The sequence below is a fragment of the Stegostoma tigrinum genome, chromosome 6 (genome assembly GCF_030684315.1).
Source record: "Stegostoma tigrinum isolate sSteTig4 chromosome 6, sSteTig4.hap1, whole genome shotgun sequence".
Classification (NCBI taxonomy): domain Eukaryota; kingdom Metazoa; phylum Chordata; class Chondrichthyes; order Orectolobiformes; family Stegostomatidae; genus Stegostoma; species Stegostoma tigrinum.
In genome coordinates this window covers 100,584,953-100,603,918 of record NC_081359.1, presented here as the reverse complement: position 1 = coordinate 100,603,918, position 18,966 = coordinate 100,584,953, and the positions used below count along the sequence as shown (strand labels likewise).

Below are 18,966 nucleotides of genomic sequence, written 5' to 3'. Positions count from 1 at the left end.
CTATATAAGTAGTGAGCACGTGTGCTGAGTTGCACACGTGTGGGGTGGTGTGGCAAAGGTGTGAACATGAAAAGGCTTTTTAAAAAAGTTGAGGATTTTAAACCTGACACATAGCTGTGCTTAGCACCAGTGAAACTGAGTGAACACTTGGGTGATGACTAATTAAAGCATAGAATGTATGGGCAGCAACTGATTTAAATTACTGTGAGCTTCACAGAGCTCCAAGGATAACGCCTGCCCAGTCAAACAATCTACCACCTGAAGAAGGAGTAAGGCTCTGAAAGTTTATGTTTTCAAATAAACCTGTTGGATTATAACCTGGTGTTTTGTGATTTCTGACCTTATCCATCCCAGTCCAACACCAACACCTCCATGTCAGGGGAAATCAAGAGGGGTGTTTGGAAGACAGATGGGATTTAAGGGTGACTTTGCACACACAGAGGAGGCGGAGGTACTTAGGAAAAAAATTCCAAAGCATGATCCCTAGGAGTGAAAGGACTAAAAGTGAGGATCTTGGTGGGCAAAATGGGGAGCTGATATGTTAGATCAATTAAGAGAGCATTTAAGGATTTATTTAGCATTACTGCAGAGCAAAGGCAGATCAGGGCCTGAGACAAAGTCGAACAAAAGTATGAGGTTTTAACTTTAAATTAAGGCGTGCTGGGGACCAATGTAAAACAGTGAAGGTTCTGATTAACTTGATTTTCAAAGTACATACGGATTGGAAGAATCAACTGGCAATGGTTGTCTGGATGATGAGTTCGTACAGGGTATTAAGAGCAGTTTTCTTTTAGTTGAGGATGTTCTAGAACCAACCAGGCAGCTGGTTATGTGATACCTGGTAACGTAAGATGTGATCAAATTAACCAACAACCTCATACAAAAGACTCCCATACGTAACAGTGATCATAATATTAAATTCTGCATTCTAATTGGGAGAGAGTAGCTGGATCGAACGTCAGCATTTTAAGCTCATAAAGACCAATTATGAGGGAATGAAGACAGAGCTAATTAGTGAACTGTGAGACATTTGAGGAGCGTTCTCAGAATGCTTAGAAGAACCTAGTGAGAAAGAAATATTCTACGGAATTACGTGCCGAACTGTAGAAGGAAAAGGTAGCATAAAGTTGGAAGAGAAAATGTACAATTTCACCGAGGTGTGCAACAGGTCAAAGCATTGAACAGAATTTTAAAGGACAGCAATAAAAGACTAATTGATTAATTAGGAATTGGAAACTGGTGTGGGAGAGATAGCTAGCTAAAAATATACAAAAGGATGGTAAGAGTTTCTGCAGGTGTTTAAAAAGGACAAAAGAGGAAGTAAAGTGAGTATTGGTCCTCCAGAAAGTGATTATGGACATTGATAATGGAAGATAGGAAAATGCCAGATGAAATGGATAGTGAACATGGAATACAAATAAAAAACTGTAAATAATTGCAAATCAGAATGTGAAAGTGAGCAAGGGCAAGAGTATTCTGTTGGTTGGGAGGGTAGCGGGGAGCTAGAGATGCTAGGGATTTGTAGTTCAACGTTAATGTTTCATGCTGATCAGACCACAGGACCAATTTGCATTTCTAGTGAGATGGAAAATGTCAAAACATCCCCCCAGGCTAGAACCATGCAAAAAAAGACTGTGCCAATTTGCTGAGGATGACTGTTAGCTCCCATTTTGGAAAGACCCAGGTTTTTTTTTGTGAGTTAATGTTTATGCAGTTTCATTGTTAAATAGAGGAAACTAAATAAAGGATTTCTGAGCTGGTTTCTCACTGAGTTAGAAGTCTCAATAATGCTGGGTGTACGTGGTGCTATGAAATGTCTCTCTGTAGCTGTTTTCCAAGTTCTGAAGGTAAGAAGAATCATCTTGTAAAATTATAACCCACAAAAACCTCCACAGTTAAAACTGCTGGGAGCTAGGTAACTGACCAGACTGTGGTTATGCCTAGTCTTGAATTGTGAGTCCTTTTTTTGCCATTGGTAGTCTCAATAGTAAAAATGGTGTTAAATTCTTACAGGGATCCAGTTCAGTGGATAACTTGCACATTAGATAATCTCATATTAGGATTCAGTACCACATGAAGGAGTAGAAAATATCTGAATCTTCTTTCGGTAAAAATCTATACATGATATGATACAGAGACCAGATACAAACCTTAAATAAATAAGGTAGAAATTTGCCTCTCCTCCTGTTGATCCCAATGTAGTATCACACAGACAGTGAGCCCCGGCTAAGAGCTGGGTGATAATTAGACCATGAAATTCTAGTGAGGGCCTGAACCAACAAGTTGGACATGCATATGGTCACAGAAATTTGAGGGTGCATCCATGAGGATCAATGGTCGGCACAACATTGTGGGCTGAAGGGCCTGTTCTGTGCTGTACTGTTCTATGTTCTATGTTAAGTTAGGTTTGTCTTCTCTTGACAGAAAGTTTAAGCTTTTCAACATCACCTTACTTAATGACAGAACAGGTTCAATGTGTTCGAGATCCAGCTGTCTTTCAGGGTCAAAAACAGAAATTGCTGGAAAAGCTCAGCAGGCCTGGCATCATCTGTCATGAAAAAAATCAGAGTTAACGTTTGAAGTCTGGTGACCCTTCTTCAGAACCTGGACCCGAAACTTTAACTATGGTATTTTCTTCACAGATGCTGCCAGACCTGCTGAGCTTTTCCAGCAACTTCTGTTTTTGTCCCTGATTTACAGCATCTGCATTTCTCTCAATTTCTCACCATGGGCCAAGCAGGATAGCTCCATATTTGATTGAGGCAATGCGATGAGGCCATTGGGCTTTGTATTTAGGAGCTGAGTTCTTTTCATCTCAAAAAAAAGAGCTGAGTTCCTGGCTCAGTTGCCCATTAACAGAAGTGGGTTCCTGGCTAAATTGGCCATTAACAGGTCCAAGTTGCCTATTGCTTGCCCTTCTTCAATGGCTATGGTTGTGCCTGGTGTCATCAGAGAAGGGAGCAAATGGTGTCTCAGTATAATCAATGCTTTTAGAGAAGAGTTGGCACTGGAGGGGGTAGAGTTCTTCATTACCCTTTCCAAATACATTTTGAATTTCCCCCTCTCCCTACCTCTCCCTCACCTTTGATCGTCTGCATTGCCCCTAATGGGCTTTGCATGTAAATTAGTCAGTTGGAAAAGCCTAGCGATTTTACTAATGGTGTTAATAGATGAAAAACTACAGGTGGTTTGGTGATAGAAAGATAAAAGCACTCACTTGTGTGTAACAGCACTTCTGGTTATGGAAAACAAAATAAAAAGGTTTGGTGGTTGGAAAAAGGCCTTTCAGTTGTGTCCAGTAACAATTCTGGATTTAAGAAAATAAAAGTCGGGTTCCTCCCTGCCTTGCAAATTTTTCACTGAATTATAGACAGGTAACTTGGTGTTGGAAAAAAGTTAAAGGGCTGTGTTTTCGTGTGGCGTTTGTGACACAGAAGTGGTGTCTGTGGTTCTGAGCCAGGTTTCAAGTCCCACCTACTCCATCTCCGATGTTGATAAGAAAATGCCAAGAGCTGGGTTCGTGAAGTTTTTAGAATGAGGAGGACTCCGTGGAGTTGTCGGTGCATCATTTCCCTCTTGGGCAATGTTTTGATTAGTCTCCTCCCTTTTTTCCCTACTCTTCTTGTTGGGTTCTTTGCATTTGCACCCAGACGTCCTTGAAGAGTTGACACACTGTATTCATCAGCAACTTCGAGACATTGAGAGAAAGGTGGACACTGCAGGGATTGGAGTGCGCCATCTGCCCCCTCCAACTCCATTGTAATTTATTCCCTTCCTCTATTCCACCCATTCCATCACTTTCGTTGTTATCGCACTTCCCCTGCTGTGTTGTGCCTATGACTTAGCTGGATGCTTAAACAGATCATTTAGTGGTCGTTATGTTTTTAATAATAAGAGAAAAAAGAGCTGGGTTCCTGTTTCAAGGGTGTGTCATAGCATATCTGAACATATTGGTTACCAGAAAAAGAGCTAGGGTCTTCCCCATTAGGGAGTTTTTAAAAAAATTATTCTTGAGATGTGGGTGTCACCTTGAGGGCTAAAATTTATTGTCTAAACCTACCTGGCCTTGAGAAGGTGGTGGTGAGCTGCCTTCTTGAGCTGCTGCAGTTCATGTGCTGTGGAACGTTGAGTAGCCCAAAATGTCACTGGGAGGGAATTCTGGGATTTTGACACTGTGACAGTGAAGGAATGGCGATATATTTCCAAGTTAAGACTTCAAGTGGCTTGAAGGGGAACTTGCAGGTACTGTTGTTCCCATATATCTGCTGTCCTTGGACTTCTAGATCGAAGAGGCCACGGGTTTCGAAGGACCTATATAAGGAAGTTTGATGATTTTCTGCAGTGCATCCTATAGATAGTACACATTGCTGCAACTGAGCATGGGTGGTGGAGGTCATTGGATGTGGTGGCAAACAAGTTTGTCCTGGATGATGTCAAGCTCCTTGAGTGTTGCTGGAGCTACTCCCATCCAGGCAATTGTATATTCCATCACACTCCTGACTGTTCCTTGTAGTTGGTGGACAGGCTTTGGGCAGTCAGGAGGTGAGTTATTCACTGCAGTATTCCTAGCATCTGACCTACTCTTGTAGCCATTGTGTTAATGTAGTGAGTCCAGTTCAGTTTCTGGTCAATGGTAATCCCCAGCATGTTGATACCAGGGCATTCAGCAATGGTAACCCTGAGGAACATCAAGGGCCAATAGTTAGATTGTCTCTTGACGATCACCATCAAAGCTGGCATTTGTGTGGCGTGAATGTTACTTGCCTCTTGTGAACCTGAACCTAGACATTGTCCGATCTTGTAGCATTTGAACATAGACTGCTTCAGCACATAAGAAGTGGGGAATAGTGCTGAACATTGTGCAACTGTGATTTGGATTCTAGCAATAATGAAGGGACAATGACATAGATACAAGTTAGGATGGCATGTGCGTTGGAGACGAGCCAGCTAGAGGCAAAAGGATACTTATATTTCTAAGGTATTCCTCACAGCCTCAGGATCTCCCAAAGTACATTCCAGCCAGTTAGTACTTTTGAAATGTGGTCACTTGTTGTAAAGCAGGAAAAGCAGTAGTAACTTGATACACAGAAAGATTCTGCAGATTGCAATGGCCTGGTAATTTTTTGTGGAGCTGGGATGATTCAGGGACAAATACCAGCAAAGATGCCCAGGAAAACCTCTCATCTTCTTTGAAATAGGAAGTTTATATCACCTTTACAACATTGACTTAACACCTCAATCCCAAAGATGGCAGCTCCAAAAGTATAGCCATCCTTCAGCACCACACAGGGAATATCAATCTCATTTTTTGGGCCCAGGCGTCATGAGAAAAGCCATCATTTATTGCCCACCTTTAATTCCCCTTGAGAGTGTGGTACCACTACCGTTCCTGTGGTTTAAGCCTCCTCTCAGTGCTGTTTAAGAAGATACTTTCATGACTTTGACTCTAACAAGAGTGAAGGAATGATGACATTGATCCAAATCAGGATGGCATGTGACTTTGAGGTGAGCCTGCAGGAGGCAGTATCATCATGCATCTGCTGGCCTTGTCCTTCCAAGTGGCAGGCACAGACATCTTCATAAACTAAGGACTGACAATAGTCCCAGTGTTTGGCTGTAGCAGTGTGACAGGGTCACTGAAGGCTGGTTCAATGTCAGGTTGAGAGAAATATTCAACTGGAGAGGATTCAGGATGTTGCTGGGAATGGGGGTTTTGAGATATAAAAATAGACTGGAAAGACTGGGACTTTTTTCACTGGAACATGGGAGGTTGAAGGGTGGCATGTTGAGGTTTATAAATTCATGAGGGGTATAGATAAGGTGAATGACAAGGGTTGTTGGAGGGACTTTAAAACTGGGGGACATATATTTAAGGTGAGAGGAGAAAGATTTAAAAAGTACATGAGGGGCAACTTTTTTTGATTACAACATAGAGTGGTTCGTATGTGGAATGAACTACCAGAGAAAGTGGTGACTGCAAGGACAATTACAATGTTTAAAAGACATTTGGATAAGGTCAATAATAGAAAAGGTTTGGAGGAATATGGACCAAGTGCAGGCAGGTGGCACCAGTTTAGTTTGGGAACCTGGTTGACACAGACTAGTGAGACTGAAGGGTCTGTTTCCATGCTGTGTGGCTCCATTAGTGAAGGGATGTTCATGTTATTCAGTGGGTGCTGTTACAGTAAGGTGGTGTAAGTAATGTGCTGTCTATGACCTGACTGTGAATGAAAGTCCTCGTAACAACTCAGGTTCGCTCATTAAACCTCTTCCTACAGTGCTTCCACAACTGAGTCAAACCACAACATTTGCACATTTTACCACCTTAAATGTTCTTTCCTGGTGGTTACCTGTCAGCCTTCTGACAGAAATAAAATGCTCTGCCCCCCCATTCCTACTTCATCAGCTAAAACATTCAGGAAACTCTGGCACCAGCTTTGGGGCAATTAGGAAGGAATGTCGAAGGCTTTCATCTTACCGTTGTGGTGTGGATCACACAAAGGAACAGAAAAGTTGCATAGAAAGAGAAGTTGATAGGGGAAACTAAAAGGTCCTATCAAAGTTGCTTATTTTATTGAAGCCAGGAATGAATGGGGATGTTGAAGCTCATGTTCAGATTAGCGTAAATAGTGAAACACCGCATGGCACTACTTTGTAAAAAGGTAAATGTTTGACATCATAGGGGGCAACCCGTTTCTTCAGATACCACATTTTGAAAATGAAAGTGATTTGATGACCAAGAAAAAATGTTATGAAATTCCCCCAGTGTCATTAAGGAGAGGGGAATTCCATTGCAAATGATGCAAATCTGACTCAGGAGTAAACTGCACTGAAAACTCAAAATAGTCAATTCTGAACTGAGTACAGGGTGGCAGGCCATCAGAATGCTCTGATCATAGAACATAGAACATAGAACATAGAACAGTACAGCACAGAACAGGCCCTTCAGCCCACAATGTTGTGCCGACCATTGATCCTCATGTATGCACCCTCAAATTTCTGTGACCATATGCATGTCCAGCAGTCTCTTAAATGACCCCAATGACCTTGCTTCCACAACTGCTGCTGGCAACGCATTCCATGCTCTCACAACCCTCTGCGTAAAGAACCTGCCTCTGACATCCCCTCTATACTTTCCACCAACCAGCTTAAAACTATGACCCCTCGTGCTAGCCATTTCTGCCCTGGGAAATAGTCTCTGGCTATCAACTCTATCTATGCCTCTCATTATCTTGTATACCTCAATTAGGTCACCTCTCCTCCTCCTTTTCTCCAATGAAAAGAGACCGAGCTCAGTCAACCTCTCTTCATAAGATAAGCCCTCCAGTCCAGGCAGCATCCTGGTAAACCTCCTCTGAACCCTCTCCAAAGCATCCACATCTTTCCTATAATAGGGCGCCCAGAACTGGACGCAGTATTCCAAGTGCGGTCTAACCAAAGTCATGTCTGAAGGAGAAACTGCAATTTACTTAGTCACTGTTAACGTTGTTCATTCTTGAACCTTAGCAAACTTCAATCAGCTCTGGGTTTTCAGGTTAACGGTTTACGTTCACTAAGATTTTCTGCATTGGGTATTTGGGTGGGTAATGGTAGATCTCAATGATTAGCGTAGAACAGGTTTGAGATTTGGGCTATATTTTCCCAGCTCCATCAGGAGGCAGAACTGGAAAGTGGGTGTGGGGCCTATATCAGGGTGGCTGCCTGATGGACCTCCAGCGGATTTTTGCAAGGACAGGCCGGAACCAGATTAGCTGTCCATTATGTGGAGGTAAGCAGCCAAATAGGACAATTAAGATCTCACACAGGGGCTGCAATATTGGTATCTTACTGGAACCTCTCTAAGGGCATTGTGGATCAACCTACAGTATGTGGGCTGCAGAGGTTCAAGAAGGCAACTCACCACCATTTTTTCATGGGTAACTACAGGCAGATAATAAATGCTGGCCAGCCAGCAATGCCCACATCTTACGAGTGAACAAAGACACAAACCCCACCATTTGATGAAACCTCCAGCTCATTCAAGCCAATTTACACTGTGCTGTCAAGCCAGCATTTACTGCCCAACCTTGATTGCCTTTGAGAAGGGGCTGGTGAGCTGCCTTCTTGAACCTCTGCAGCCTCTGCTATCCATTTGCTGTAGGTACACCCACAATTTTGTCAGGGAGGGAGTTGCAGGATTTTGACCCAGCGATAGTAAAGGAATGGTGATAGAATTGTAGATTGTGAGTGGGAACTTGCTGTAGTGATACACATGTATATTTGCCACTCTTGTCATTCTACGTGGAAGCAGTAATGAGTTTGCAAAATACTGCCGAAACAGCATTGGTGAATTCTTGCAGTGCATTTTATAGATATCGCTACCCAGAATTTCAATGATACAAGAAGTGAAAGTTTTTGAGTCTGGTGCCAGTTCAAGTGAGCTGTGTTGAGATGGATAGTGTCGAGCTTTGTGCTTGTTGGGGCTGCATTCTTCCAGATAAGTGGGGAATGTTCCATCACACTCCTGGCTTGTGCCTTGTAGAAGATGAACAGTCAGGAGATAAGTTGCATGTTGCAGAAAAAATAGCCTCTGATATGATCCATAGTGAAAAAATCCTTATGGTGCTACTAAGTCAGAAATTTCAGAAACTTGACCCAAGGAAGAATCAGAGCTATATGTCCAAATAAGATACTATGTATTTTGGTAGGCACCTTGAATTTAATGCTGTTAACGTTAATTCTGAGGAAGGGTCACCAGACATGAAACATTAACTCTATTTTCTCCTTCACAAATGTTGCCAGACCTGCTGAGCTTTTCCAGCAACTTTGTTTTTGTTCCTGATTTACAGCGCCCGCAGTTCTTTTGGTTTTTACCTTGAAGTTAATATTGTTTCTACATGCCTGCATCTTCACTTTGATCGTTGCCAACTTTTAATTTCAAATTTACTTTTTACTAACCCGGGAAGGTGAGAGATGAATTCATGTTCTCTGTCTTATTAGTTCAGAGACAAGTTATTATCAACGTGAACTCCACACTCTTACTCCAGTGTGCTTGAAGATACTGGGGGCCATGTTAAGTAGAAAGTGTGAAATAACCAGCTTTATCCTGTTTGCGTCTCTCGAGTGACTTTTCAGCTGGGATGGCGAATTAGGGAATTGCAAGAAACCTGGGTGCCCTATAAAATCCAATGCATTACTTTGAAGACAAATATAGCAAACGTTTCTTTTAATAAGGTAACAATTACCAGTTGATTGATAAGTGATTAATCAATTGAGAAAACTTGGTTAACATATCGGGGTTCCTAGTTAATGTATATGTATAGAACAAATGATGATTCTGATTCTAACATACTCCTTCAATGCTAAACTAGATTGCCTAGTAATGAGTTTCTAATAAAAATTTCACATCTGACCTTTCAACTGTAAACATGTCAGGACACACCATGAATGTTGATAGGCCAGTATTGCATAAACTTTGCCAAGTAAATGACTAAGGTAAGGATAAATGATGTTTAGAAATCATACGTTCCTTTTATATGTTCAACTTCTGCTGGACTTAAAGAAGTGTATTTTCTGCACCTTAGGCTCATTGAGATTAAGGTCCGGCCCAACGTCAACATGCAATCTGAAGAAGCTTAAATAACAGTGTGGAACGAATTCTGGAAAATATTGGAGTCTGTGGCTTTATCCAGCATCTTCATGGTGGGGGGGAGGGCCATAGAGTCATAGAGATTTGCAGCACAGGAAAAGGCCCTTCAGCCCATTGCATTCACCCTCATCAAAAACAACCACCTCACGAAAAGGTAAAGTGCAGCCAAGTGTGATAAAATGTTAGCACTTCAGATATTCATTGCATTTATTTATTGATTTATAAAAGAATGTTTACTTTCAAATTTGTGTACTTCTCATTACTGGAGCCTTGGTGAATCTCCAGGGCAGATTCCCAAGATTGAAACAGTATGACAAAAGGAGTTAAGGATCCAAAGAAATGGCTTGTCTCCTCTCCTCCCTGATGCAGGCACAATGGGCTGAGTTATGGAATCACACAATTTTACAGTACAGAAGGAGGCCATTCAACCCATCATGTCAGTATCAACTCCCAAAAAGGTATTCAGCTTGCCCCGTTCTCCAGCCCTATCTCTGTAAGCCTCTAAATTCATCACTTTCAGATATATATCCTGCTCTCTACTGAAATCTGGTATTGAATCCACCTCCAACCGTCTCACAGGTAGCACATCCCAAATCCTAGCAGCTTTCTGAGTAAAGAAGTTTCTCTCCATCCCACTACTAGCTCTCTTGCTGACAATCTTGAAATTGCAACTTTTAGTTAGTGACACACCAACTATTGGAAACAGAATATCCTTCTTTACCCTGTCAAAATTGCTCAGAGTGTTGAACACGTCAGTAAGGTCATCTCTTAATCTTCTCTGCTCCATGCAGAATACACCCAATTCCTACAACCTTGCCTTGTATCTAAAACCCGTCAATCCTGGTATCACTCTAGCAAATCTCCACTGCACTCTCTCTGGGCTTAAACAGCCTCCTGCACCATAACAGTTCTGTGATTGTAGGATTAAGCAGGAATCCAGTGCTTCTGAGATGCTGCTTGGCCTGCTGTGTTCATCCAGTTTCACACTTCGTTATCTTGATTTAGATAGTTGTTTGGGTTGACAGGATATTTTGTTTGACAGGGCAATTGGAATGAAGCGCCAATGGCATTAAAATTAGCACCATGTCAATGAGAGATGCTGTCAGGAAACGCATCTTCACATAAAGGATAGTCTTTGGAGAGAGTGCAGAAGAGGTTTACCAGGATGCTGCCTGGGTTCGAGGGAATGAGCTATAAGGAGAGGGTTGGTTTTTTTTGGGAGTGGCAGACACTGTGGGGAGACTTAATAGAAATCTATGAAATTATGAGATGCATAGACAGGGTTTCAGATTGGAATCTTTACCCCAGAGTTGAAATGTCTATTACTAGAGGGGCATGCAATTATGGTGAGCGGGATAAGTTCAATGGAGATGTGAGGGGCAAGTTTTTTACACAGTGTGGTAGGTGTCGAATGTACTGTTGGGGTGGCGATAGAGGCAGATATGACAGGGGTGTTTAACGGGCTTTTAGATAAGAACATGAATATGAAAGGAATGGAGGGATATGGACCAAAGGTAGGCAGAAGGAATTAGTCTAATTTGGTGTCATGTCCAGCATCCAGCGAAAGGACCCGCTTCTGTGTTGTACCATACCGTTCTGTGTTCTATGGAAAAACGCAACTTGCTTTCCCAAAAAATGCGGTTGAGGCCAGTGATGAATAGAAATCATAAGAGGTGATTTTATTAGATTTTTGTTAGGTGATAATGAGATGCTAAACTAAGTGTAATTGGAGTCAAGATACAGATTGACTGGGATCTGACTGAATTCTGGATCAAACTTAAGAAACTAAGTAACCTCCTACTTTTGTTAAGTTCCTAAGTCAAACCCTGATCATAGCATTAGAGAACCCTCCTCATAGAGAATGGGATTGATTCTTCCAGGCCCTTGGGTAGAGAGGAAGGAGGCAGAGGCATTGAAAATGAGGTGGATCGTAATTGCGACCTGTATAAAGTTCTGACTCAAGAATGGAAAAATGCAAGAATTACCAGCAAGAGTTGGCGTCTTAGCCCACTGTCCTTCATTACCCAACAAAAGCATGGTGATCTGATTGTGGCCTTATTTCATCACCTCTACCATCTGCCCCCTGACCCCTCCCACCTTCCATGGCTACCAAAAACCCAATCCAATACAGGCCCAAATATGTTCAAAAACACCACCTCAATTGATCTCTGGGGAAGACAGCTCCACAGGCCAACAAACCTCGAAAGTAAAAATATTTCTCCTCGTCTCAGTGCAATTTGCAAACAAGTTTCAAACACCTCCACAAAGCAAAACATCTCCTTCACCATCTGTTCAGCATAACTTCCTGCTTTTGTACTCAGTACCTATATTTAAAAAGTTCAAGATCCTATTTGCTTTGGCACCTCAACATGGCCCTAGATCTCAATAAATCTGTGCATGTCAACCCTCACGAGCCACTGTCCTTGTGTACCTTGTAAAACTGTTTCATTAAGCCTGTATCGGCCCTTCCTATATTTCCAATAAAAATGCAGCACCTCACACTTCTCTGTCTTAATTTCCATCTGTCCATCATTGGTTTAGCTGCCAAATCTGCTCATACCCTGTAACTCCTATTGTAGGTGTTTGCTATCTATCACACCTCCAAGTTTGCTATTTTTGGCAAGTCTTCACATTATACTCTCTGTTCCAATTTGCAAGTCATATCTTGAAAAAGCAATGGTCCTAAGCAATGACAATTGGGGCACATTGTTGCCTAAGATCATTCAATCCGAATAATAACTATTTATCATGGTTCACTATTTTCTGCCCTTAACACAATTCATTCTGAGAAAAAAACCCTTTGTTAAATTAGTTCCAGTCTTTTTCATCCCAAATACAACGCTGCCCCAGAGAAGACACAAGTTGGTTGTTTGCAAAGTGGAGGCATTCACATTCATGCAACTGAAGATGTTTTGTTGAGATTATGTTTGGTGTAATATTAGCACAGAACAATGATAAAATGAGAACTTTGCAAATGCTATAAATCTGAAGGAAGTGTGTAGCAACTGAGAATAAACAGTCTAAATCTATTTTTTCATATGCTCAGAGATGTTCTTCCACTTGTGAAAACAGACATACCTCCGGTCACAACTGTTTCTCCTAGCCCTCTCCTAGCAAACAATGTAGACATAAACACGTCCTCCTGCCTATGATCCAATGTGAAGCAAATCCCATTCGGTCCTCATTCCTGTGTTTATTGCCTGTTTGGCAACATCTCAATTTCAATGTTGTTTTCAAATCCCTCCTTGCTATCATTGCTCCAACTTCTGTAACCCCTTTCATCCCAACAAGTCTCCACTGAATAGAACTTATTCAGTTCTAGCCTCTTTCATGGGAATGATTTTCATCTTCTCACCATTGGTTGCTGTGCCTTCAGCTGCTGAGGTTCTGAACTTAGGTATTCCTTCCTTAAATTTCCCTCACTTTCTCACACTGCTTCTGGCCAATCTCTTTCATCAAGCCACCCAAGGCGAATTATATAATGCTTTATACAGCTTGGTGTCAAATTCGGTCTGATGCTGTTCCTACAGAGAGTCTTTGGATGTTGTAGAATTTAAAAGAAATGCAACTTGTTGTCTGTGCAATCACCTTTTCCGATCAAAAATCCCGGGTATCACGGCGCACCAACACGGTTAATTATTCTGCTTGCAGCAGTCTGGTATACAATTTGTGAGCACAAAAAGAAACATTTGGTTCCTAGTTGTGTATCCACTCATTTCAATCAAATTGTTTGTGTCATTCATTCTTGGCACATGGGCATCACTGGCAAGGCTGGCATAAGTTGCCCATTCCTAGTTACCCTTCAAAAATGTTGCAGTGTGCATAACTCCCAAACTGCTGCAGCCATATCATGTATTAAGTTTTCATTCAAACCCAAATTTGATTTTTCCTTATGACAGAAACATTCTTTTTAGGGAACGTGTTTCTGATTTATGATTAATAACGTTCTGTTCTTTCCTTCTTTCAAGAAAATCATCCATTCGTTGTGGTTTCAATTAGAGGCTTCTGTTCTTTTCAGCTCATTTCATCATGGCCATAAATGGAAGCTTGGGTAATGATACCCTGGAAATGCTATCAAGTCATATAATTCAGAGCACCCTTCCAATCTTTTACCTCATTGTTGCAATCATCAGCCTACCTGGGAATGGGTTCTCATTATTTCTCTTGTGCCGAGCACAACCTAAGACACCATCCATCATCTTCATGATCAACCTTACCCTCACCGATCTTTTCCTTGCCATATTTCTGCCCTTTCAGAGCGCGTACCACTGGAAAGGTAACAATTGGACCTTTGGAACTAACCTGTGCAATGTGGTTACTGTGCTATTCTACGCGAACATGTACTGTTCCATCTTAACGATGACATGTATTAGCTTGGACCGCTACGTAGGAGTAGTGCTCCCAATGCACTGTGTTAGATGGCGGACAAAGAAGCATGCGATTGCAATTTGCCTAGGAATGTGGGCGGTCATGTTGGTCGTCTTGCTGCCACTGGAGATAAAGGATTTGACGTATGAAGTTCATGAGCTCAATATTACCACATGCTTCGACATCCTGAAGATGGACATGCTACCTTCCAAAGAAGCTTGGGCTGCTTTTCTGTTCACTTTATTTGTCATCCTGTTCTTAATTCCTTTTAGTGTCACTGTGTACTGTTACATTCGGATCATTGCCAAGCTGATCAACACCTCTTCAAGTTATGTCAGTGCACAGAAGAAGAGAGCTATTGGCTTAGCTTTAGTTGTGCTCCTGGTGTTTGTAACATGTTTTGCACCCAACAACTTTATCCTTCTCATTCATATCATCAAACGGATCTTTTTCAACAAAGGGGTTTACACTGCCTATAAAGTCACACTCACCCTGAGCTGCTTAAATAGCTGCCTTGACCCTTTCATTTATTATTTTGCCTCCAAGGAGTTTCGTAAGAAGCTCAGAACATACTTGGGAATGGCAATTATTTCAAGTCAAGGGAGCCTAACTGAATACAGAAGGGAGAGTATGTTCTCAATGAGATCGGGCTTGCAAAATCACCAAGCTTTAGAAATGCAGTTCTCTCTGAATTCAACAAATGATTCAGTATAGACTGAAATTGGCAGAAGAGTGTGCAACATAGTATACTGAAGGCAAACCTTTAACTGATTGGAAGATTTACTGATTGTTCTGTGGCAGAGTTAAGATATTAAGAGCGAAACCAGTGTTGAGATCATACATTTCTGGAAGTAGATGTAAAAATTCCAAATGCACATTTTTGAGAAAAGTTCTCAGATTTGGCGCCTATTTAAAAATGGTCACATTAATTGGGTGGTTTCCTCAGTTCATAATTAAGACTTCCAGCCAGTAGCTGATGAGGCTCCTCATCTGTTTTGGGGATCGAGAAGGTGGAGGTTCAAAAATTATTTGCAATGTGCCCTATAGGCAAGAACATGACCAATCGTTGAAAGTCATTAAAAATGATAAATAATGATCCACAGTTGACATTGAGCTCTCAGTTGGAAGATGAATGTAGCAAAGGGAAAATGGGCAGGCCTAAGTCCCATTGATAAAGCAAGAGGGGAGAATGGTGGGATTTGCTTTTAATTCTTAGCTCTTAATAATCTGCCAATGTTTCTGATCAAGGCTCATTGACCATTAAGTCAACTCCCACCCCCTTCTCTCTGTAGCTGCTTGCTTGATCTGCTGAATAGTTTATAACACTTTCTGTTTTTATTGTAGAATTCTATCAAATATTTTGCTTTTGGTCATCTTCCAACCCTTTGCTTACTGATTCCTGAGAATAATGTTAAACTAAGATGTTGCTCAGTCCAGTAAATCTTCCATTAAAAACTATTAAAGCTTATTATGGGGATTCCATTGCTGGTTGTAATCCCTGATTTGAAATCCATTACATTTGCACAAAGCATAAGTTAGAGCGAGTAATAAATGATTAATAAATTGTGGTGTTGTTTTATATTCAGAAGGCCCCTCATTTCGTTCACAGGACAATATTACAGTGGGAATGTTTGCTGTTGTGTGCATGTATATGATGTGTATTGTAGTCACTCAAAGTCAATGAAAACTTATTGAAAGAAGTTAGCAATGAACAGATTTCAAATGAAACAAGAATTTATTTCATATAAGAGCTACAGAGGCCAGAGAGAAGTATCATCAGATGTTAGGTCTGGCCGCTTCATGAAATGGAAATAAATTAGCCTATTCATTCTGAATTTATGAGGGTCATTGTCAAGGTTCTTCATTCTGGGATTAGGGAGGGAAAATCCAGCTGCTTACTGATGCCAGCTGGAGAATGCAAAAATGAATGAATTAGCTTTACGGTCACAAGTAACCAACAATTCCTTAATCGTCATGAAAATGTTGCAACACTCCCTCACGGAATTGACACCAAGCCACTTAAGGAGGCAAAAGGACAGAGGACCAAATCTTGATCAGAGAAATATGTCTAAAGGTGTGCCTTAGAGCAGGAGAGACATGTAGGCAAGAGGACAGGTTTAGGGAAGGCTTTCCAGATCCTGGGGGCTGGAAAAGCCTTCCAAAATGGAATGAGTAAAATTGGGGATGCACCAGAGGCCAGGCTTGGCAGGGTGCACAGGTCTTGTTGGGTTGTAGGGCTGGATGAAGTCAGCAATGCTTAGTGCCAAAGGCATCAAGAGATTTGAAAACAAGGATGCATTTTTTGAGATTGATGGTGTTGTGGACTGTAAGCCATTATAGGTCAGTCAGAATAAGGCTGAAAAGGACGGTGCAAATTAGGATCAGTCAAATTAGGATTGTCTGCACTCCCCATGCAAGCTTCCATATGGAGCCTGAAAATTATATTCAGTAAAAAATCAGGGTAGGAGTTTAAAAAACATCAAATCTATTAAAAAAAATCAAGTAACATCTCTCTTTATCTTCTACACTTCCTTTATTTTTTCATTTTGCCCAGTGGTAAAACAAATTTTCGATCATTTGATCAAGATAGATTTTGATGTATTGGAATCAATCCAAACCTTACAGTAAAATGAGATAGTCACAAAATTTTTATGGTGCAGACAGAAGCCATTTGGCCCATTTGTTTGTGCCAACTCAATATGTACGGCCAATCTCCTGCCTCAGTTGAACCTGCCTCCACCACACTTGCAGGCAGTGCATTCCATTTCATAGGGTTTGCCTGTTTCTGAGTGGCACATTTAAGCTCCAGACAGTATACGCAGGTACTTCATTATGATGAGGGTAAAGTTTGCCCTCATTCGTTCTGGCGTTCCTTAACAGAACGCGACACAGATCCACCAAGAAAGCAGTTCGTGACAATTAAAGCCAACGACAAAAATCTGGCTTCCTAATTTGAATAGTGTCAGCAATGCTTCAATTATTAAAGCTGTTTCTATCATAGTTTCTGGGCCTTAACGACCATCTGCATTAAACCATCCCCTCATCTATTCTTGCAATGTACCACACGCTGGTTTATGTATTATTCTATGCATATGCATGATATCATATGCATTATCAAGCATGCACACAGATAAATGTGTGTGTTATCCAGTGCATAGAACCGTATATCTCCTGTGTGATGCACTTGTACATTTAACCATTCTATGCTTCTCCTCTTGTCAATTTTGATTAACTGGGAAATGAGAATAAAAAAAGTGACTGAAAATAATAAAGATGAAGGAATTGTTAATAACACCACAATCCATAGATGGCCACATATTCAAGCTTGAAGCTTCTGTGCCAGAAGGCAGGGAGTGAACTGAATTAGATTTGATGATGGTAGATCATAAGTAGTTACCGACAACTAGAGGTCCTTGTCCAGCCTAAGCTGCACTTATTCCAGCTTTGGGCAAATGTGAGAAAGAGTGGCCCTACCTGAATGGTTATCCAGTGCGTGTGGGTTGATATTTTATTGGGGGATGTGGGGTTGGTGGGGGAGAGAGGGGAGGAGGGGGTTGGTGGTGTAGTGTGGCATTCCCTCAATACGCACAACTCTGTGCATGATTGGAGGCTGGATCTAGGGCCTTGCTTCAGAGGCCATGAGGCCAAAGCCATGACACTTTCTCTTCCCTGTGGGCTGTCTGGGAACATTGCACCAGCAGCAGCCATGGTCCCTGCCAGCAGAAGGCCAGTCAACTGCCTGATTGCCATAAAATCCAGCAGATCTTCTCATCCTCACAGGCTGACAGTATCTCTTGCATTCAAATCTCAAGCTGAAAACAGGAAGATTCTGACCCCAGACTCCAAAACCTTTCTCAATATTGACAATGTTTTGTTAAGAGTATCTTAAATGAAAATAAACGCCTTCGCTGTGCTACTAATAACCTGGGGCCAATTCTGTCAACCTAGATTCTGGGTGAGAGTGACACTCCCACTCCTCCTCTGGGAGATTTCTGTAGTGTGAGAAGATGGAAATCAAGTCAGTTGGTGACTGTTGCTTTTATGGAGTAGTGAGTGGAAGTTAACAATGGTAGGACCACAACCAGGTGAGAAGGTCTTGAAAGACTGCTTTGCCTTATTTTGCAATTTATCATCGCTTCTACTTAGAAAGGCAAGAAAGATTGTGGTTGACATCTACTATTTCTGAATGGGGCTCATGTGTTTCCACAAACATCACAGATGAGGAAGGCAAGTTTGGCAATTGTTTTTCCATTCAGGAACACCTCGATCTACCCAACACCGTCCTGCCACCAAACAATGCAGTACTCTTGTGGTGCAGTGGTATTGTCCCTTCCTCTGGACAAGGAGACCTAAATTCAAGTCCCACCTGTTCAAAGGTGCGTAATGACATCTCTGAACAGGGTGATTAGGAAAATATATTTCCCCAATAAGCAGCCAATTGTCGCAAAAGAGCTGACTCCGTTTCCTCATGTGGGAATTCAGTGATGATCAATAAGTGAATGAAAAGGTGGCTGAATATAAATCCGAAATTCACCTTTCACCTGTTCACTCAGATGAGCCCTTCCAAAATGCATGCAGTTGTGTTCAAGGTAACTTTCCTTTGATGCAATCATATTGTTAATTAACTTTCACTAGTATTCTGGTGTTCTTTTTTAACTCATGTTTTTCTAAAAAAAGGCATAAATAACAAATTATGATATAAAATATACATACATAATAACATTTTATGAATATGTCTGTGTGTATATATAAATATATTTATGAATACAGTTATTTGAAAAAAGTTCATGATACGTGCTGAATGGATTGTAATTAACTCACATTCTTATTCAATGATCCATTATTTGCCTGTATGTTTTCACAAAGCATTAGTACTGAATCCTCAATGTTATGCAAATTCTTGTTTTTTTTATTGCATTCATTTATAATAAAAGATAGAAGAAAATTCATCCTGAGTGTCAAACGGTGTA

The 18,966-nt window shown here is 41.3% G+C and overlaps 1 protein-coding gene across 4 annotated transcripts in view; it reads left to right on the top strand.

Moving 5' to 3' along the window:
* p2ry8 (P2Y receptor family member 8) overlaps nt 1-17,507 on the top strand; it is a 33,222-nt gene extending 15,715 nt beyond the window's left edge. For 3 of the 4 annotated variants that reach the window (XM_048532951.2, XM_048532953.2, XM_048532952.2), the window contains exons 2-3: nt 9,564-9,782; nt 13,597-17,507. In XM_048532951.2, the coding sequence (XP_048388908.1) occupies nt 13,658-14,710 (1,053 nt within the window). In that variant the 5' untranslated portion in view covers nt 9,564-9,782; nt 13,597-13,657 and the 3' untranslated portion in view covers nt 14,711-17,507. The remainder of the gene's footprint in view (nt 1-9,563; nt 9,783-13,596) is intronic. The other variant, XM_059646804.1, reaches the window with a different exon arrangement.
* Nucleotides 17,508-18,966: the final 1,459 nt, after the last annotated feature.